The sequence below is a fragment of the Excalfactoria chinensis genome, chromosome 8 (genome assembly GCF_039878825.1).
Source record: "Excalfactoria chinensis isolate bCotChi1 chromosome 8, bCotChi1.hap2, whole genome shotgun sequence".
Classification (NCBI taxonomy): Eukaryota; Metazoa; Chordata; class Aves; order Galliformes; family Phasianidae; genus Excalfactoria; species Excalfactoria chinensis.
This window is the reverse complement of record NC_092832.1, coordinates 9,711,664-9,733,469: the sequence shown is the minus strand read 5'-3', so window position 1 is coordinate 9,733,469 and position 21,806 is coordinate 9,711,664. Positions and strand designations below refer to the sequence as shown.

At 39.0% G+C, this 21,806-nt stretch overlaps 1 protein-coding gene across 2 annotated transcripts in view; it reads right to left on the bottom strand.

Annotated features, from left to right (window-relative positions):
* Nucleotides 1-1,791: 1,791 nt before the first annotated feature.
* The window catches only part of PKN2 (protein kinase N2), a 54,795-nt gene continuing 34,780 nt past the window's right edge, over nt 1,792-21,806 (bottom strand). For both annotated transcript variants that reach the window (XM_072342784.1, XM_072342783.1), the window contains exons 4-22: nt 19,424-19,541; nt 17,728-17,873; nt 17,417-17,630; nt 15,123-15,308; nt 14,725-14,834; nt 12,977-13,120; nt 12,765-12,840; nt 12,269-12,443; nt 11,915-12,044; nt 11,348-11,484; nt 11,189-11,264; nt 11,017-11,108; nt 9,811-9,987; nt 9,499-9,561; nt 9,334-9,410; nt 8,401-8,543; nt 6,945-7,052; nt 5,613-5,693; nt 1,792-5,529 (exon numbers count right to left, since the gene is read on the bottom strand). In XM_072342784.1, the coding sequence (XP_072198885.1) occupies nt 5,326-5,529; nt 5,613-5,693; nt 6,945-7,052; nt 8,401-8,543; nt 9,334-9,410; nt 9,499-9,561; nt 9,811-9,987; nt 11,017-11,108; nt 11,189-11,264; nt 11,348-11,484; nt 11,915-12,044; nt 12,269-12,443; nt 12,765-12,840; nt 12,977-13,120; nt 14,725-14,834; nt 15,123-15,308; nt 17,417-17,630; nt 17,728-17,873; nt 19,424-19,541 (2,457 nt within the window). In that variant the 3' untranslated portion in view covers nt 1,792-5,325. The remainder of the gene's footprint in view (nt 5,530-5,612; nt 5,694-6,944; nt 7,053-8,400; nt 8,544-9,333; nt 9,411-9,498; nt 9,562-9,810; nt 9,988-11,016; nt 11,109-11,188; nt 11,265-11,347; nt 11,485-11,914; nt 12,045-12,268; nt 12,444-12,764; nt 12,841-12,976; nt 13,121-14,724; nt 14,835-15,122; nt 15,309-17,416; nt 17,631-17,727; nt 17,874-19,423; nt 19,542-21,806) is intronic.

Genomic DNA, 21,806 nt, shown 5'->3' with positions numbered 1-21,806 from the left:
ATGCTTGATACCATACAAAGGGAAGTTAAAAAACAATAATAATCATCCTGATGTTGCTGTGAAATGTTCCTTCCACCCTGCAGTCTGCCTGGCCAGTCGTTGAGCTTTTGCCACTGTTAGGTTCTGTGTGAGCACTGAACTCATCTGAAATGGTGCAGCAGGTGCTGAGAAGTGAAGGGCAGAAGTTGTTCATCCCTTCTCAATCTATAATAGCTTTAAAAAGTAGCTGTGTTCTGACAGTGTTTCTTTGTGTGTAAAGCAACAAATGTGCTTAACTGGGAGTCTTCTGGTTCCTGAGTTTTGCATCACAGGTGCAAATTCATTTTAATTACTAAATGAACAGCTGTAGAGGTCAGCCTGCTATGCATCTGGTCCTAAGCCTTCCAGAAGGAAGGCTTTGTTTGGTGCTAACAGCGCTGATTTTTAATAGCCCTCACTGTTTTCTTTATGATTTTGTTTTAATCCTATTCTGTCACTCAAAACTATTGATATGTGGCAGCTTAAGGCTTTTAATGTGAACAAATAAAAAAGGCTGTACAGTTGCTGTGCTGCACTGAAGCTGCTTGCAGTAATGAAAAATGATTCTGCTACAGCTGGGAAAGGTGGCGCTCTTGGTAGTTTGGAGGGATTGTGTTCTCACGCTGCATATTTCCTTAAACTTGGTTACAAGGACTTTTGTTACCTGGGCTCCCCCCATCTTACTTTGAGCTACTCAGGCTACATGCCCTGGGAGCGCGCATGATGCTTTGAATGGATGGGGTTGCACCTTAGTGTTGGTTTGGAAATGCAGAGGTACAGCAGGAGTACTTTTCAGTATGTGAAAACTACTACATGCAGTTTAGAAAGGAATACAGCTATTTAAAATGCTTTCAGGCATTGGGAATCAGCACTTGACGTGTGAGTGGTGAGTGTGCAGATTGAATTTTTTTACATGCAGCAAAGGCTGTGTGGAGTGAGATTTAAAAGGGACATTAAATCTTTGGAGTGTAGAGAAGCAGAGGTGTGCTGTCCTGGCTGGACCCTGCCTCTCCCTGCGATTCTGCAGGTAGTTCTTGTGCATCTCTGATGTAGAGATGGTATCATACAGAGTGTGCAGGTTGAAGTGATGCAACAAGGAATGTGCTTGGAGGAGTGGTGTATCTGAAAACTGGTTACTTTTGGTTTAAGTTGCCCAGTTTTGGAAAGCATTCCAGGGAAAAAGAAATCCTACAACTTTGAATTCATTTTTGTGCAGTTGCTAATGCTTTCGTGTGCTGATCTAAAAGAACTTTGCTTTTCTCACAGAAGCTTTTCCTTCAGCAATGAGCTCTGTGTGTTTCTGGCTGGAGCATGTCTCAGCAGTGTGCATGGTGCTGCAGCAGTTCTCGGTGCAGTGATAGGTGTGACTTGAAGGAGACAAGGTCTTAGTCCTGTAAACAAGCTCAAGCTTCTTGGAGCTCTGCTGCGCTCTTGTAGCCTTTGTAATTGCCCCTGTGCTCCAGGTAAGTGACACGGGCCCCTTGGAAAAGCAGTCTGTAAATGTCTGATGGCATCCTAAGTCTACTTAGAGAATATACAGTTATTTCTTGTGGCTTTGAGTTTAAACTTACATATACAAACCTGGCAAGCTACCGTGCTTCCTAGATGGCTGCCATTCTTGTGCTTTATTTAAGTCAGAAGTTTCTTGCCTCTGAAGCAGGGCTTCATGGTTGCTATAAACTGAAGTGTTGGTACAGGCATGAAGATGATGCTGGCACTTTGAAGAGATGCTTTCTGTAAGAAATTTTCTCCCGAGTCTTGAGCCTGGTTATGGTGTAACTTGGAGAAGAACGTGCCCTTAGTAGCTGTGGTTTTCTCAGGCTGAGGTGCAGCATGGGAGCCTGCTGGCTGCGTGCAGTGACCAGGCACATTTGCTCAACTATCTTCCCTTCCCTGTTAACAACAGGGCAAGGTCAGACAATCTTCCACTAGGAACTGCAAGCCATAGCAGCAACTTGTAAGTTCAAGTAACTGCTTTCTAAAAACAGCAAACAGGTCATTCCTGGACAATCTGAGCACTGAGTTAGGTGCAGCTCACTTGTTAGCTGACAAGAGACTGCTTTCTCTGTTTACTAAATACAAGTATCAAGCAAAGGGGATAGTGGGGTGAATTGCAGGATGAGTCATGATACCATGGCATGAAGGGAATGATGGCAGAAAGGTCTGTGTGTAGTTGTGTGTTCCTGCTAATGGGCGGAGGCATAACACCTCAGCATCCTGGTTTTGGGAGCATTCATGGGGGAGAGGGCTGTGACCCTGGGTTTCCAGCATGGTAGCTGACCACCCCCTGGATGCTGAGCAGAGCCCAAGTGGAGCAAGGAAGGTGGCTGCAGTTTGGGATGCTGATGGGTGCTGGAGTCTTTGCTGAGAAGCCTGTGGTGTTGCTGGAATCTGGCTCTGCAGCCTGGGACAAGACAGCAAGTGATGTGGCATGGTATCTTTATGTCTTCCTGTTTCACTGCAATTTGGACTAGATGTTTAAAACTGTCTTTTCGTTTGGATCTAGCCCTTTCTGGAATGTCTGCTTAGTTAAGCATTTAAAAGAGGTGGCTCTAGGCAATAGCCTTGTGAAATTTCAGCTCGTTCTTAAGAGTGGTGAGTAAAGATTTATTTTCTAAGTGGACTCAGAAAAGAAAGCTTTTCATTCCTGCTAGAAGAACAGGTTTACTGTTGGTTATGTGCAGGTTGTTGTTTGTTTACAGAGCTGCCCTACATAATGGGGGGAAAAAGGCAGTAATGAAGAAATACCCAGGAGGGAGGGAATGCTGTCTCCTCCTGTCCTCAAAAGAAGCTTGTGAGGGGAGAAGGCAGAGCCAAGCTGGCCAGCTAATGCATGTGATCTTTTCCTGCTCCCTTCGGAAGGATTGCTCATCCCAATGTGACAGGACTGCTTCAATTTGAAAGAAGGTATGTTCAGAGTTGGTTGTTTATTTGGACTTGAGGGGAAAAATGGGAGTATGCTGAACTACTGCTAAGAGACGGGCTTTCTGTAAGTCGCCTCCTGTTTGCAAGTTCTTTTCTGAAGTAACCCGTGGGGAAAAACATGGCATCGCTTCAAGAAACAGCAAAATCATGTTTGGGACACAATTTACAAATTACTCTATTTAAAACTTTAATTTGTGATATTAATGACTGCAAAACACTTAAAATGACATTGTTAAAGGCACATTTCATTTTAATGCATAGTGTACCATTCTAAAATATCCTAATTTCCTTACAAAGTGCTTGAGCAGCCACATACAGATAAAGTATAGCAAAATATATTTACAATCTAGGGTTTAAAATCTTAATCTGCCTAAAAATATTTTAAAAACTACAGAGATAAAATTAGTGCTTTCTTTCAGCTTAACTGGGTGAACATACCCTGCCCTCTATTTCTTAAGAGATGTACTTAGATTAAAAAAGAGATTTCTGTACAAGATGTAGTTACAAAAGGTATTTTTTCAGGATACTTTCATAATTGTTAAGCACCCTGTTAGATGCTCATATATATATTTGGGAACCAAGGGGGTAAGCTGACTGTACCTCAAAAGGATTTCGTTTCAGCTAGATACAGGAATGCAATTTGTTTCTTAAGCTGGAAGCTTCTGTAAAGTTCATTCTCTCCTCTTAACATGATTTGTGGAGTTGGTAAAGATGCCCTTCCTTCTTCCTGGGTTGGGGGAAGCCCAGTTTAGAACTATTAACCGTTATTCCCCATCGCCTTTCTTCTGCCTGACCCTGCAGGTCTGTCCAGCATCGTGATTTTAAACCACCACCTCAGTGTCCAGTGGTTTCCGCTTCATCTTCACGTGATTACAAGTTTTTAATTCATTTCAGTGCAGATTCTACCCATCTTAGCCCACCAACAGCAAACTCTTGGCCAGGATACACCTGTGAGATCGAACACACAAGTTCTGAATGGTGCCAAACAAAGGGTGACATGGGAAATTTATTTTCTAAGAATTCACGTTTGCCTGCAGAACACCAGGTACCACAACAGGTCTTGGTTTACGAGTACACACAGTGTCCGGTCTAAGTTATTGTTCAACTTTTGAGGTACAGCTTTTAGTGTTAGGAGGTTTATAAAATATACAGTTGTTTCTTTTTTTTTTCTTATTATAAAAAATATTTATACATTCTGTTACGACGTATTGCTTTTACTCTTGCTAACGGCCAATCTAAGTTCTGGAGTTCAGTGGCCCATATGACTTTTTTCACTCAAAGTTCGATGTTGTTCACACGGCCACTGTGCAAAATTAACGAAGTGGTAGAATTAAATTACTTGCCTGGACATAAGAATACATTACAACTTCCAAATATACATGTTCACAGCATGTATACATTGAAAATCCTTACGGTTCCTAATGGTGATACGATATTGTACAGCAGATACAGGATGATCTAGGTGGTTAAATACAGAACGGTTAACTTATCCTCCACTTGGTGAGTGGAAAAGGCATGAGTTTGAGTATAGAAGTGGTTGGGCTTGGGGAATATGCATATGCTTTGCTCTTTGTGGTTAGACTGAGCGACATCCTTGTTACATTCTTTGTTTCAACCAGAGTTTTAAGCCGTGCTTGAAAAGCTTGAAGGCAAAACTGTTTGGCAAGTGGCTTTGGTAAACGTCCTGGGTTTTTTGGGATTTTTGTTTTTCATGGAAGCACTTGTGCTGTTGTTATCTTAAAGGCAAGGCATTTAACATTTTTCCTAATAAATACCATAGAAAATTTATAAAACAAGGCATTATCTGTTCTCAACACCATTTTAAGAACACAAGAGGAAGGTGTACATAGAAATGTGTAGTTTTACAGACCGCGCAAGGTATTTAACTGAAATAATTTGCCTTCTCCAGCTAGAACTGTGTTCTGTGTGAGTGTCATCACTGTCACAAGCTTCTACTTCGTGTGGCTGAGTAGCATTACGTGATTACCAACTCAAAGCCCGCTTTTCCCACCTAAGGCAGATACTTTAAAAATGTGATCTGCTGTGGAATAGTGAGAAACAGTACAGATCCAAGTGTGCCCACGTGCGGCAAGCTCAGTACAGCCTGGATTCACCCACTCAGCTTAAGAACTCCATAGAACTGCTTTCCAGTGCTCAGATAAAAAACAATATACAAAGAGGCCACTCTTCACAAGAGTGTTAAAACAGTACTTAAAAAGGATCTTCATGTGATTTAAAAAAAAAAACAACAACCACAAAACAAAAGACAACCAAAACAAAACAGAAGCTACAGGTGGCACAGAGAGCAATTGGAGGGGCGGTATTCTTCTGAGAGAGGCATTCTTGTGAGCCAGTCAGCTAGGATTTCACAGTGTCTAGGAGTTAACACCAATCAGCAATGTAATCAAAATCTCTGAACATCTCCTGCTCTTCTTCTGAAAGTATCCTTGGTTCCCGAGGTGGAGTGAGGATAGGTGCTTCAGAGGTAAATTCATCGTCAAAATTACTAACATCTTCTCTTCCTCTAATGGTGGGTACAAAAGGAGGCTTCACTTTCTTGGCCAGTAAAGCATTCCAGTCTATTAGCTGTAAAATAAACCAACTGGCGTTGAGTTTCCCATCTCTATTCCTTCACGTCCCTATAAAAAAAAATGCTGGCTTCTACTCACCCGGAAGAAGTGATGCTTCTTCACATCCTCAGCATCTTTCTCTCCAGCTCCAAGACGTCGCTCTGGATTTCTTCGTAGCAGCTGACAAATCAAGAAAGATTCAAGTGTGAAAATTCAGAGGCAGAGAGAGGGATGAGGGACGAGTGTTATGGTCCTCAGAGAAAGGTAAGGATGAAACTCTATGTAGAAAGAGACAACACTTCTCTTGCAGTGTCAGCTGAATCTCACACGTAGATTGTACAAGCAGCCAAACTCTGAACATGCACTGAGTGGACCTGTCTCTCTTACTCTGCAAATCTTAGCACCAGAAGTAATTTGTGGGAATTTGTGTGTAATTTGTTCAGCACAGATAATAAAAGTGCACTTTCTTAAGGAGAGGATAAGAACTTTCATAAGCTATCATTTCTGCTTGCTTGGCTCAGAAGAGAACAAATCTGATGAGGGCACTTCAGTGGTCAGTAGGTTCCTTCCTTTGTTTTTCTCATTGTGGCACAGCTTCTTTAGGTACCGCCTTAAAAGAGTGTTTGTTTTTCCTTCCTTTAGAAAAACAGTCCCCTTCCTGGCAGGAAGCACTCATTTTGAGCTACAGAATATTTCTGCTTTATTGTATGTAATCATTGACAGTACTTACTACGACATGCTTTAACTTACACACTACTGCCTATTCTTAAATTGGGTACTTGACTAACAGTGCTCAGTGTCAGACTTTGAACCAGCTCCAAGAACTGCCCTTCTGTCAACTGAGACGAGCCTCTAACTCAGACACCTAAAGAAGTTAAAAGTCTGCAGTTAAGTGCAGGCATTACAACATGGAATAACATTAATAGAAATCACAAAATCGGCTGTTCTGTGGGAAGAGTGGGGCTCTGTAGATGCCACGTGTATGGTGTGCCCTGCCCCACTTGGAATGAAACCAAAAGGAGTTAGAAGTCTTTGAATTAAAATATTCATGTGACTACCTTAAGCTACCAAGTCAGTCAATGCAACAGTGTTCTGTAAGAAAAAGAAAGCTGAACTTCCCTAGTTAGATATGATTATGAAACTTAGTTCTAGGAGAAAATAGAGCTCTAGTGTTTTACATTTCAATAAGAAAAGCTTGCTCTTGTGTAAGAAAGTGAAATAGCACTGAGTTTTCTTTTAAGATGAAAGTGGGCAATGACGTAGCATAGCATAAATGAAGCAAGTCTGAAATTTAGTTGTAGGAAAAAAAAAAGAGTACAGGTTCTTAAAAGTATTCTGTTCTTTGTGAAAGTTATTAGATTTATTAAAAGACAGAAGAGGAAAAAAGGACAAGAGGGAAACACTACTTTTTAAATTAATGTCATTTCTTACCCGTCTCATTATAGAGATGGCTTCTGTAGACAGGAATCGTGGATATCTTACTTCATCATTTACAATACTGTCAAACACTTCTTCTTCATCATCTCCGGGAAAAGGAGACTATAATCAAAGTGATAAACCCCACAATTAATAACCAGGCTTAAAAACCACTCACAGTTCAAAGAAGGAAAAATTGCAACGTTTTCAGCTGACAGCTTGGGGTTGGTCTTCCGAAATTGGGATTTTCCTTTCCCTGGAAACGTGCAATCCTTCTCCATAACTAAGAGGGAAAAGGAAGCTGTTCTTATCCCTCTTTTTTCTTCTTCTTCTTCTTATTTATTTATTTTTTTAACTAAAGAGCTGCGCTTTAAAAGTGTGTTTTTAAAAGCAGAAAAGCTGATATGTCTTTTTTTTTGAACTCTTGACACAAGACAGGCAGACAGACATGTGGAAGGCATTTATTAGCTCTTCACTGGGACAGCTGTAACATGTGAAAGGCTGGTTTGTATCTTTAGCATGTTATAGCTTAAGAATATTTCTGTTTCAGAGTGGTCTGAATGATGCAGACCTCACCTTGCAAACTTTTTGTCCTTTTACTTTCCTCCTTACAAAACCTGAAAGGAGCCATCTTTGTTTTTTGAAAATAATACAACGGTGAACAAATCTATAGTTTTTGCCCTCATTTTTAGCATGTAAGCTGTTATCATGTTACTCTGGAGATGACTAACATAGACTTGGAGGCAAGGCTGTGTATGCAGTGCTAAGTAACTACTCAATAATAATTTCTTTGTACCATCTCATTTATACAGAACTGGGGCATTCTGTTCTAATGTGTAATTCAGATAATCGGTAACTTTGCCATAATCTTTCACTACTACCCAGTTCTATGAATTAAGGTTTTCTTCCATTCAAGCTACGGGAGTTAAGGAGTTGATTTTCCAGGCTCAGACATTTGAAAAAAGAAGGCTGCTGTAGCATTCTGCATCCAAATTTGACAATAAAAGATGAGGTAACTGAAAAGAATAGTTGTTATTGCTCTGCCCTGCATGCTACGTTCTGAACTCCTCCAAACCAAACGTGCCATTTTCTTGCTTGGAGACACCGATATTAATGTGTCGTTAACATAATTTGATTTAAGACATAATGATGTAATTAGAAGCAAACCAAACAAATTCAGAGCTTAAGTCTTGAACCGACTGACTCATTTGCTTCCAGAGCAGCTGGTAACTTAGGCCCATGACATGACTAATCAATTCTGGCAGTGTTACGAGCAGCAAGTATCAGTTAAATAGTTCCTGTTTTTACTTAATGAACCTTGAAGATGCTCAGTCTAAAACTAGGTGAGCCCATACATACACAACAGTTATATTGATATACTGTAAGGGGCATATTATATGTTTCACAGGCCAGTATTTTGAATTTTGTAACATACATTATTACAATGGCATTGCATCTTATTGGAACGTACCTCACCCACAAGCATCTCATAGATAAGGACACCAAGACCCCACCAGTCTACTGCTCTTGTATAGGAAGTTTCTGTCAGCACCTCTGGAGCAAGGAATTCTGGTGTGCCACAGAACGTGCTTGTTCTGTCTCCAAATCCCATTCCTGAAAGGTTACAATTAATGAAAAACAAGCAAGTTTTCAGCAATTCCGCAAATCATTTCTTTAGCAAGTAAAACCTCTCTAACACAACTTCGGTTAAGTGACACAGAGCTTTCCTAGTTCTTGTTTCCTTCTGTCATTTACAGAATTGTAGCTGAAGTGACACAACTTGCTCAAGGTTATTAAAAACAACAATAGTGCCTGAGCACCGGTTAAACTTAACTTAGAAAATTCCTTTCCCTCTTATGCAAGCTGGAAATGAAATATTCTGGGGACAGACTACACAAATTGAAAAAGGAGATGGACCTTTTCAGATCTTTCCTCCTTTTGGGATTGGAGAAAGATGCTTCTCTCAATGCAGACAAACCCCTTATCTTATATCTTCAAGCTGGATGCTTGAAAGCTACTTTTCTTGCTTCTTGGCCTCCCTTTTGGGATAAATTTTCCCTTTTTAGCTAATATACTAAGAATATAGACATGACAAACTAAGAGTTGTGCAAATATTTGAGAGTTAAAAAAACATACAAAAATTGAGGTGTAGCTTGATTTCACTGCACAGTGCCAAGTTTGGTTTAGAATAAGGAAAAGAGTTTCAGAGCATACAATGAAGTAAAGAGTCAGCTGCCAGCTATTTCTCCACTAAAGAACTTTCTTCTATCTCCCCTAATTATATTGAGACGTATTCTTCCTTCAAATCAATATTCAAAGTACACATTTGTCAGTAAGGAACAGTCAAGTGCAAGTATGAAAGCTGATGGAACTTCCCTAAAATAAATGAATAAAGAGCCATTACCTTCTTTGCACAGTCCGAAGTCAGCTATTTTCACAAAGCCTTCTGTGTCCAGCAATAAGTTATCCAACTTCAGATCTCTACATCAACATTGGAAAGTAAGGTTTCTTTAGTGATATTTGAAATCAATGAAATACATCTGTCAGAAATGCATCAGTGACCACTTACCTATAAACTATTTTGTGTTCGTGTAAATACTGAAGCCCAAGAACAACGCACGCAGCATAGAATCTGTTGAGAAAGTTGAAATTTGAAGCTTCAGTGGATTTGAGTCCTGCTTTTCAGAATATGAAGTTCATAATAACGTATCTGTTTTGTTAGCCATTATGGTCTGTGTTTTCTGGTACAGATCAATTTTATACAGGGTCAGAATTTAAAACTCAAAGTATCCAAACTTACAAGCTGTACGCATGTTTACTTGGCACTGAAACACAACAAACAGCCCTTCCATCAACGCCACAAAAAGGGCTGGGTACTCACACTGCTCTTGGTTCAGAGAAGACATCCGTATGAATGTGCATCATCAGATCCCCACCAGCAGCATATTCCATTACAAAGCAAACGTGATCTTTGGTTTGGAAACAAGCGAAAAGATTCACCAAGAAGGGATGTCTTACGCTATTCACAGTTTCAAATATTCGCTTTTCACACATCAAGCTGCAAATAGAAAAAAAACACACACCAAAAAATGCCAGTAAGACCTAAAGCTGAATCCTGAAGCCACAGTTTAACTCTCAGAAAAGTGTTGGTAACTGAACATAAGATCTGTGTTTCCTCCCCCCCCCCCCATTCCTCCAAATAAGAACAAGAATATTTGTCTTTAGGAAAGAGCTTTTGATATTTCCACACGTATTAAATCAATGCCAGGATATCCAAGAAGATGCATTTGGTCTTTCACAAGTGAAAAAAGGCAACTTAGTGCTCCCTGAAAACAGAATCCTGCTCATTTTCCTTCCAAATTCGTATATGTCAATATCACGTAGCATCATGTTGCATCCATTTTAATCATGTATAACATATGTAGGCCAAAAAAGTTACAATATTGTAAATATCCATCTACGAGCGCTCCTGATTATCTCTCCTTAATGCAGTTGATTGTCAGCTTATTCTTAATAGTTATTTACTTTTCTGCAACATAAACAGCCATCAGACAGCTGCAGAAGCACCTTCTTGTGCTGAACCAAGATAGTTTTGTAAGTGCTGTTTGACTTCCATACAGAGAAAAATGTTATTTCTTGGACAAAGATTAACAACGGGAGCATAGCATACACAAGACTCAAGGGAAAATATGAAGAATAGAGTATGACTGTATGTTACAAGTTGAGAAATACCATCTTATGTACTTCTGCCAGCAAAGAAAGCATAGTCACTGTCCTCTTGGAATGTGATGGAATTGAAGTGATGATTACAAGAGATCTGAATAAAAAAACAGGATTGGCTTTAAAGCCAGAGCTGTAATACAGGCATGGTAAGAGAAGCACTAAAATAAACAGTGTTCCTGGTCTGTTCCGCTTCTTCCTTGCCCGAGAAGAAAAGCTACAGGTCTGTAACAGCCAGCTGAACTGGGAGATTTGTTTTGCCCTTTCACTAAAGGCAATTACTGTTGCTAGAGCTTATAGTCGTGCCGCATACAGAAAAAACACAGGACTGATTCAGAGAATCCATGCAGGATATTTACAAACTGACCTGTCTACTTCATCACGAGCGACAATGTCTCCTTTCTTTAAGGCTTTAATAGCAAACATCTCATTTGTGTTTTTGTACTCTGCCAGCAGCACCTGAAACAGGATAAATGACTTAAGACTTAAATCTAGTTTTTCACAGAGCCCTGATATCTGATACAGCCTTTCACATTTACCTTTCCAAAATGCCCTCTGCCAAGTACTGCACAACATCTGAAGTCCTTCAGACTGAATTGAAATCTTTGTTGTGTTCTATGTAAATAAACACATACTTCCAGTTAGCTGACATTAATGAAGGTTATCCGTATACAACACCAAAATCAAAGCATTCTTACCTTCTATCTTCAGGTTCTCGGATGTTGGTGTATTTTGTGTCTGAATGTGGAACATCAGACTCACAGATTATTCCAGGCTGGAGTTTTGGAACAATATTATTTCTACCATTCTCAAAATCAAAAGTTGATACGTCATCCTGTGAAGAAGGCAGCATTTAAAAAAATCTAAAACATGTTGCTAAGGCAAAGAGATACAGAATCTTTTACCTTAAGAGTCCCATATGCTTAACACAAGCATTATCTAAGTTAAAACATTATACCTTAAGATGATACATATAAACAAGCCTTTAACAGAATGATGAAACCTACTCCTCCAGTTATCCTGCTCTTTCTTAAAAGAACCCAAACAACGACATGTCCTGAACACTCCCATGATTTTTAGGCATTTTTTTTCCCCACATGAGAAAAATCACAGATAACAGTTTGCCACCGTGGATAATCACAGCATCCTGCTTAGACTATTTTGTATGTGTAAGTTACGGGAGCATTACAAGAAGCCCACCACAAAGATATCAACATTACAACCCTGGTAAAACTATACAGCCTGAAATTCTTAACTTTACTTGCCTGAGCTGGCATATCAGGAGCCTTCATCTCAGAGGAAGGTTCACATATTTCCCCAAGGGACGATGCACGAGGTGGAGCAGGTGGAGGCTCAGGCTCCAGCTCAAAGTCCAATTTGGCTACAGGAGAGTCGCTGGCAAGAAAATAAAATATCTTCTTAGCACACAGCAGAGAAAGGTTTAATAAACACCAACTTAAAACTGGATGTTATGCACCATCTGTCTATAACAGATTTCCAAAATAGCACACTGGAAGGTCTTAAGTGTTGCAGAAAACTCATTCTACATACCTTTTTGCATGAACGTTTTACTACTTTACTCTCTCGTAATAGCATTAAAAGCTGCAGGTGTTGCCTACCTGGCTGGAAGCGCCAGTTCAGGAATGCGTGCATCAACCACTGGCACTGCAGCAGGTACTGATGCCTGAGGGCTGAAGGTGCCAGAGTGGTTCACTGTAGGAATAGCTCTTCTCACCAGCCTTCCCCATGTGGCTATATTGATATTCATTTGAGGAGCTCTGAGAAATGTTTTGCCTGAGCATACAGTGAAAAAAGAAAGTGCAAGTCATTTCCTGATTAGTGTATTTTATCTGCAACTTTTTAGAAATAATCACATTCATCAGTGTTTAGCTTATGAAGAACAAACTCAATTTGAAGTACTCCTTACAATTCACAATTGCTCACTATTAAGTGCTAATGTATTACAAGGAAGTCCTGAAAAAGATTTTCCTAGTGCAGCGCCAAATGCTTCATTATCGACAGCTTTATTCACAGACCAACGTTAAATCTCAGTGTGAGAATATCACAAATACGTGTGATCTCAAAGCTTTATATACGTCTGTACTAAACAATTACCTTGCTGTTTTGAAAAAATTTTCTTCTGTCTCTGAAGTTTTGGTCTTCTTTCAATAACTGGATTAAAAAACGTGACCTGCAGTTCAAGTAACGCATGTTATAATTCAGGTTAACAAAATGCATCCTTGAAAGTTTAAGAAAATAAATCATTAAGCTACTCTGCAAGATAATATTTGCAACTATGCCCAAGCGTTTCCAGGAACAACTCTTACCTCTGCAAACAGAGTGCCCTGGGGTTCAAGATAGAGGCACATGCCGTGCCGCTGGTTGTCCAGGAAATCTTCCAGCCTCAGAAACTTCACTGCACACAGGGATCTCCAGTCACGCCAATAAACTGAGATTTCCAATTCACGTGACTATGACAGCAAGCACACACAGGAACTTACTTAGTAGTAACAGTTCTGCAAGACATACCTCTCCACAACCATAAGATCTAATGCTTCACAATCAAGATACAGAGCAGACTCTCACGAGGATGACTATACGTCATTCTGCATTGGTTCAGATGTGATCTCTGGCATCCAAATAAACAGTGTAAAATTACCAAGAATAGAAGAGTCAAAAAAAATTCACCACTTTTCAGTCAGTCTCACAAAAGCACTAATTCGGAATCTTGTAGCTTAAATTCTGGGAACAAGTTTTTAACTGTTCTTAGAAAGCTCAGCTTTGCTAGTTTTTTACATTACACACGTGTCAATTGAATCTCATGGCTGTACAGTGACACTTTATGTTTGGGTCCACCTCACAATGTGCACCTCAAGACTTCATACACCATTTCTAGAAATACATGCAGTTTTATGTAACATGGTCATGAAGGGAACTGCCTCTATCTTGCCGGTAGGATTATTCTTTCTTAAGGTGTCTTATAAGCTCCGTACAAAACTTGCTACAAACTGCAAAATCCTGCAGTGCATCAGCTCACCCTCTTTATCTGATAGATGTGGGTTTTCAAGGAAACAAAAGTTAAGAGGAAGCAACGGAAACGCATCGTAGGGTTGAGAACATGGGTCTGAAATAGAGCGGGGTGATAGGTGGCCACACCCAGCAGAAGCAAGATTCTTTTCTGGCACCAAAAAGCCATATGAAAATAATACACAAAAGGTTACAGGCTCCACAGCTGCTAGTTTAGTCCTGCACTCTTGCTAGGAACCTGCATTTCTAAGTCTTCTTCCTTTCTTCACTGTGGAAGGGATTTGGCTTGGCTTAGACAGGTGGGGTGGTGAGAGTGAAATAGTGGTCAGTACAACCAGGAAGGTAGTGATGGGGTTTTTTTTCCTGTTTTTATTCATTTTTTCTGATTATGTATATGCCCGAGATGCCATTTAGGTTTCTAAAACAAAGCTTCATTTTTAGCCTACTTTACAGCGATTGAAAAAAATGATATCTTTGTACCCTTAAAATACTATGAGTATTAGGTACCTATAAATACATGTCAGAAATTCTCTTCTAAAGGAACATGGTAAAAAGTTATCAAGTATCATTGCAAGTACTGAAGTCTGTCAAAATAACACTTAACGGTTTTAGGAAAAAAATGTTAGTGAATTTATTATTCCTGAAAAATAAGAACTGATCTGATTCACCCAAGAACATGTAATAATTAGGGATAAGCACTGCAAAAATTCTATGATACAAGTCTGCCAAAATATCTGAGCTGTATTTGCTACAGTTTCCTTATAAATGAAAAGCTGATTTCAGCACCTTTGTTACAGGCTAAAAAGATAGTAATGATAGGCCTTGGAAAAGACATTACTCTGCGTAAGCAAGAACAGATAAAAGTTGTAGAACAGCAACCCACCAAATCAGCTTATCTCCAGGTTACTCTTTCTGTTAAGGACAAGAATATTTGTGTACATGTAATTTGAACTTAACCACACCAGCAAATAAATAAATAAATAAAGCAACATGACTTTAATCTAGGTAATTAACTATACATGTCAATGAAGTAAGACTGCATCTTTACCCTGTCTAGTTCCAGTGTAAATTTCTGATCCCACGACTGATTGGAAATAGGTTTCCAGCTAGTCTGACCAACCACAGTGTTATCCAGCTTCAGTACAGCACAGACTTCATCTGTAAGTAAAGTACACAAACTGAGCTTAGAACTATAAGAGGATTTTCCACAAACAAAAAGGTATTCAGTAAGTTTCCCTTAAAAAGAGCTCTCATATTTAATTGGTTCTTACAGTCATAATAGTGCAGGCTTTTTTATTTCTATTTTTAAATCCATAACAACTGAACAGCTGAAGGAACTGCTAATTTTACAGTTTCAAGTCAATTCAGTATTTCTAATTACAAAACACAGCATGCGTATTAAAATGTAAATAAAAGATAAGTATAAAAGTAGAAAGTATACTCAACTGGACAAGTCATCAGTTTTCAGAAGGTTTTTACTAATCCCAGCTTTAGCTTTAGTGGTTCTGCCCATGAAAGTTGTTCTGACTTCATTTGGACTCCAACCAGGTAGAGTAACTGATGTGGCTTTCGATCGTCCGGGGACATTTTCTAAGATGTCTTGGCAGCCCATTAGCCGAACTTCCAGGGTACCTGGAACGAGACAAACAACTGCTTGTCAAACATTTCTGTGCTCAAATGTGACAAATGAATGTCTACTGATTGGTATTATGGCAGTAGCTCATATTGCAAACCATGCTGAGTGTAACAAGTCAGATAAAAAACAAGTGATAGACTTAAGACAGACAAACCTGAAAATAAGCATTAAAAAAAGTGAAGTATGTGAGAGTCAGCCTTCAAGAAGGAAGCAACAGTTCACCACAATGCCACAAAAACAGTTTTTGTTCTATACTTTAGCCTCAGAAAAACTTTTCTTCTGTTAAGAATCTAACTGACTTGGGTTCAAGTACTAGGAAGTGTCACTTTCTAAAGTGACAGATTTAATATTGCTCATGGGACAGTATCAGTTTTTCCTCGAGTTTTACACAGCCAAGTGATACTGGATAATAAGCAAGCAATACTGAATAGATTGCTTAATATGAACACACTGACTGATAAAATTTCATGTTTAAAATAAAACAAGAAATAAGCTTTGCCTGCTGGCTGCTTAAGTCCAGAGTTAGTATATGATTTACAATCACTGAGTTGTTAGAACTGTACTGAATTGGGATTTATTAAAGCTGATACAGTTGAGAAGCTGCTTTCCAGCATCTTCAATGCAATGACGAAGAGGCTGTGGTTTCAATTTGAAAGAGCTTCCTCCAGCAGCACAGCAGCATCTGAACGAAACGGATGGCTTACTGTATCCTGTAAAGATAGCAACTGTGCAGCGATGACACAACTAACAGTGATGAAATTAACTATTAAAAGTGGTGAAATTAGTTCATAACCATGTTGTCACCTGGAAACACAGCTCCTAGGGTAGTGTAGCTCCTATGCACGTAACTGCAAAACTTAAAAATACTCTTTTGTAACAGAAAGCTAAATCAGACCAGACCTACAAACGGCCTGGCAATGCCATAGTCCAGAAAACATACTCTGACAGACCAATCTGAGATCAAATTCCATCTTGTAAGGATCTAACAATCATAAGTGAGAACAGCATAATGGTACCCACAGCAAAGATTATTCTGTTGGCTCCCCAGTTGGTTTAAAAAATAGAACAATACTTCATTCCAAAACTGTTTAGAAAAAAAACCCAGTAAATTAATATGCAGAAAGATCATAATCTTGTAGAATGAGATACGGACGAGAAAGTCCCATTGGAGTGTTTAAAATAGCATGACAGTAGCATTCATCTATATTTCACAAAATGTTAGAGGCCAAATACAAAGACATGCTAAATCTAGTTCAATACAAAGGCTCTGTGAAGTTAATGTGGAAGTGACAAGTTAAGAGCTTTACAAGGATGTAGCTCTGTTTTGGTAATTCCTATTAGAAAATACCAGTATATACCTTATTATGTACCTACTGACTGTATTCAGAGAAGAGTTGGTCACTGCAAGGTACATGACCTATGATTATCTTTTACAAAAAAAGACTAAAAAAGGCTGCTTTAAAAAAAGGCATTTCAGGTGAACCCAACTATGTGGAATTGCATAAAGCTTATAAGTATGTTCCCTCAAAGCAGGTTAAACCTATCCTTTAACAGGGGCTTTGATAGACCTGTGCATTTTTGTTAGGATCTTCCCCTTTGGTTTAGAAATAAATATGTTTCTAGTCTCTAAATCTCGCCTGGGAAGCCACTGAAGTCCAGTGAGTAAAACGGGGATTGGGAAGAAATCTGGGTACCTATTTCCAGCTCTGCCATACTTGTTATGTGACCAGAGGAAGTCACTTAACCCTTCTGCACCTCAGTTTCCCCATCTGTAAAACGGGGATAATAACACCTGCCCACCTTTAAAACTGCTTGATAATCTGAAGATGAAAAGCAGTTAATGCTCGTAATATTGTTCCCTAATGACCTAACTTAAGGCCAGAACTTCACTTTTATTTTAGCAGGATTATAAAATGGTGAACAAATAAATCACAGACATTGCATTATTCACTTCAAATGCCTTTGTCTAAAAATACAAAGACAAAAAAAACTCAGACCAAACCAAACAACCAACAATGATATATTTCCAGAAAGGCAACAAAGTTAGCACTAAAGACTGGTTTTATACCATGTAGTGAAAATAAAGGAACTCCATAAAGCATACCTGTTAAAGCTGCTGGTTTGGACAGTGTACTGTATTGGTTCTGAGTAGATATTACACTTTGACGAGGACTTAATGTGGGTGAAGAGACCAGTGAGAGCTCCTCTATAATAATACCACTTTTGGGATGGTTTTTAGGAAGTTCATTCAATCTCTGTTCCAGTGAATACTTTAACAGGTCCAACTTCTGGCTTGATTCATTAAATCTTGCTTGTGCCTTTTTAAAATACAAAAACAAATACAATATTTGATGCTTTTTTTCCCCTTGAAAGAACATTTAAAGTAAAGTTTCAGAAACTGTCATGATGAATTACTTCTGAAAGTGCCTTTCTGTCGGTAACCTTCCCAGATCCAAGTAGTTTCATCACATTCTTTGCACCTTCTGCAACTGCATATTCTATCCTAAAATGATGCCGTAGTTCTTCCATTCGGAGTTCAAGAGGGCTTATCACAGGTTTTGCTGCAAAGAAATATAAACAAACATCACTGAAACGCACACTCTTTCTTAGTATCCTTATATATCAAACCCTCCCCAGTGCACACACAGGGGGAAACAATTCAGCTCCGGTAGACCAAAGCAAAGCTTTATGTATGCCATTAAAATGACAGTGAAATTCTAATTAAAAAAATTTTAGTTCTCTTTTGAAGAATGAAAGTAGTAATCACAGCCTCACTCCAGTAAACAGGCAGTACTACTTGTGGGGCTGTAAATGCTAGGAGGTGCAAGAAATAAAAGACATCGTTAGGGAAGCTATGGGATAAATGACCTTTGTAGAAAGCCAAATCTCCCAAATATCAGCAGCTGGCAAAAAGAAGTTCTGAGATGTGCACATTTATGAATCATGTTCTGAGGGTTTATCTTTCAAATTACTCTGTAGCCACATATAACCCCAATCACCTTCTGAGAATTCTTTTGCTTCATACTAAATCCCAGGTTATCTGCTTGTGCAAGTATGGGGAATGCAAGAGATCTCCTATCATGCCTTCCCCAAACAGTTTGCGTTAACAGCGTTTAATATCCACTTCTTACAGTGTTAAGATTTCCTAAACAGAAAAAGTTTCTTAGATACATTCCTTACTGTTTTCAGCTCTAGGAGTAGTAGGAATGTAACAGGCCTTTGAAAGCCCTTTCTAGCTTTAATAGCAATTTATAGATAAAATAATATGTGCTTTCACAGATGCACACTTTTTATCCTGCTTGTGCTTTCTTCTAAGTCTAGGCTAGAAAGCAGACTATACATGTTGAGAATTTCTTTGTTTTTCTGTGAAACAAACAGCACACACAATCCACATGCTGAGATGGGGTGTTGAAAGCCAGAAGCATCATAACTATACAGACCAACTCCACAAAACAAACAGTACCTACAGTACATTGAAACCCTGATTAGGAGCATTACCTTACAATTTCAGTACTCTGTGAGATGCATACAAATGAAGCTTAGAACTTAGACATGTACCAATACGCCCACAGCATTTAGTACACTCGCGGCTATTAAAGTTCAAAGGTTGTGCAATTTGAAGACTGCTTTTGAATGCAGTATGTCTGTGAGATTCAAATTGGATCTCTTTGTTCAAAATACTGATTTTTGGACTATTCCCCAGTCAAGCCTAAAGGCCAATACAATAAAAGTTTCTCTACATCTCAGTTCTCTCTAACAATAATTAGGGCAATCCATTCAAGGATGACAAACAGGCTTTAGACCTAAATCAGATTTTTTTTTTTTTACATTTGTTTTTATAGGATAGTGAAGAGTTCGTGCTTTTCTTTAAAGCACCAGAGAAAACACACACACACAGAAGTCTACAAAGCCAGAGTACACTTGATAAGAAATGAAGATGATGAAAAGAGCCTGTATTTCTCTTGGATGAGCTTCCGGTACTTTGCTATTTTCAATTCATGCAAGTTTGTCTAACTTTTGTTTTAGATATTTAGCTCTGTGTGCGTATGGGTACATATCCAAGTGGTATTCTGACATTGATAAGATTAATATTTCCTCTGTGGTCCATCACCATTATCAAAAGCCAATTCATTGGTCTGAACTGCCTGAAGAATCTGCATCCTTATAACTTCTATTTTTGTCTTGCTGTCTTGGAGCATCTGTTGAGCTGTGGCAAGAAGTTTTCGATCCTATTGAAACAAAAAAGATAACACAGTGAAGTCTTCAGAGTAAATACACCGAAAGCTTTAAAAATCACTTGCTCGGGAACAAGAACTATGTAGCTCATTAGGTACAGCAGACCAATTCAACTAACCACATTACAAAACTACAGGAAATCAGGTTAGGACCAACAAGTATTCATATTGTTTTATAGACTACAAACCACTCCCATGGAAACTCTGTTTAAAGCTGCATAAAGGAGGCACAATCTAGAAACACCACACATGTAGATGAATACCTCCATCCTATGAGAATGACAAGTTTATAGTGAATCACAGAATGGCTTAGGTCTGAGGGAACTTCAAAGATTACCCAGTTCCAATCCCTCTGCCATGAGCAGGGCTGCCAATCACCAGCTCAGCACCCAGGCCCCCATCCAGCCTGGCCTTGAGCACCTCCAGGGATGGGGCACCACAGCTTCTCTGGGCAGCTGTGCCAGTGCTGCACCATTCTGAGTAAAAGGTTTCTCCCAAAGGTCTAACCGAAGTCTCTCCTCTTTTAGTTTAAAGTCTTTCCCCCTTGTGAATACAAGAACTCTTCTAATAATTCTTCCAACAACCAAATCTGCTGGACTAAGTTCATACAAATACATACAAGAATCATTGTGCCAATTCGCCTGAGTTAAATTTCAGTCCCGACATTAGAAATACGAAGTTAACTCACATAGTGCATGATATTCAATTAAAAATAATTCTGCATTAGTTTTGTCTGATCAAACTGATTATTTTGAAGATGAACTTTCAGATTCACTAACAATACCAATTCACCCTCAGGAGCATGGTAGATATCCCCATGTGTTTCTCAAGTATACCATTTTTTTGGTCCCCGAGCTACAAGAGATTTAGTTGATTATCAAATGGTTGTTGGATGGGGAGTTACAAGATAACTTAAGGACGATCTGACAGATTAAAACAGAAAAGGAGTGTGGGAAAAATTAAGGCAGTCAATTTGTCATGGCTGTGCAGTGCCAGATTAACAAACAGTAATCAGTATAGATGAATACTGCATTTGCTGTAGCCCAAAGGCCACTCTGGTTGACTCATTTTGCAACCACTCCGAAACCTCATTATGAAGCCATTTCATCGTGAACGTGGTTTATACTTAAAGTTTTAATTTTCTAATGAAGTTATCAACTATTTAAGACTTAGAAGAAATTTTATTTCTCCCCTTGCCCCCATTAAGACAACTACAGCATAGTACAGAGTCACAGAGCTAGAAGTATTGGCACTACGGTATATGTGAGTACTATAATGCGGATGTTAGAAAAATCAGTATGCTGAGAAGAAGAAAAACTAATAAAGTCACAGATCTCCAGTGTGACCTTGCACTGATTATATTACTCACTCTGATATTTTTATACTACTCCGTGTTCTGCTGTGTACTCACTCTTGGTTTTAATTTGTAATATTAATCTATGTTTCCAATATGAAGACTAGCATAGGCCTCATGCTTATAGTGTCTTTATGCTGAAGATCAGCTATCCAACTATTTAATTAGTACACTTGATTTTCTTAAATGAGTGCCTTCTTGAATACAAATATCACCTTTTGAAATAACTACTGCCTACAGCAGAGCATGGGATCTAACTGTGATTACATACAAGTTCAGCATCCTATATTAAACTTCATCCTTGCATCATCCTGATGCACTCATACTCTGAAAGCATTTTTAGTCTTTGTTCTTATGTAATTTTTCATGTTACTTCACCTGATTGTCTCCCACGTCCTGTCACTCCAGTGGGTGCACCATACTCCGGAGCACATCAGCGTGTGAAACTGAGGTAATCTAAGATTACTGAATTAGCTAGGGATTGTAGCTCACTCTGTGTTTGCAAGAGAAAGAACATCCCATCCTCCGAATCAGAATGGATGTGTTGTACTTGGCAGCCCTGTTAGTGTTGGGGTCTGAACAAAAATATTTCAAAGCATCTCTTGTGTACACAGAAACTGACAGTGACTGATAAACTGATCTGCAAAAGCTGTCATGGGATCTGAGATCCTGCAAGTCCAAGGAAAGATAATCAATACCTCAAAAACACGTCAGAATAGGCTGAGCTGAATGTCACTGAAGAAAGCAGACTAAGTTCAAATGGAAAAGCTTCACCTGAGATAACACACACATTATTGTTAGCAGACTGCTGATCTTTTTTAATCTTTAAAAGACAAACTACAACGTCCCTCCATTAAAGTTAAGTTTGAAAATAAGACAGAAAACTTGAAATTCCATCGTAGTAT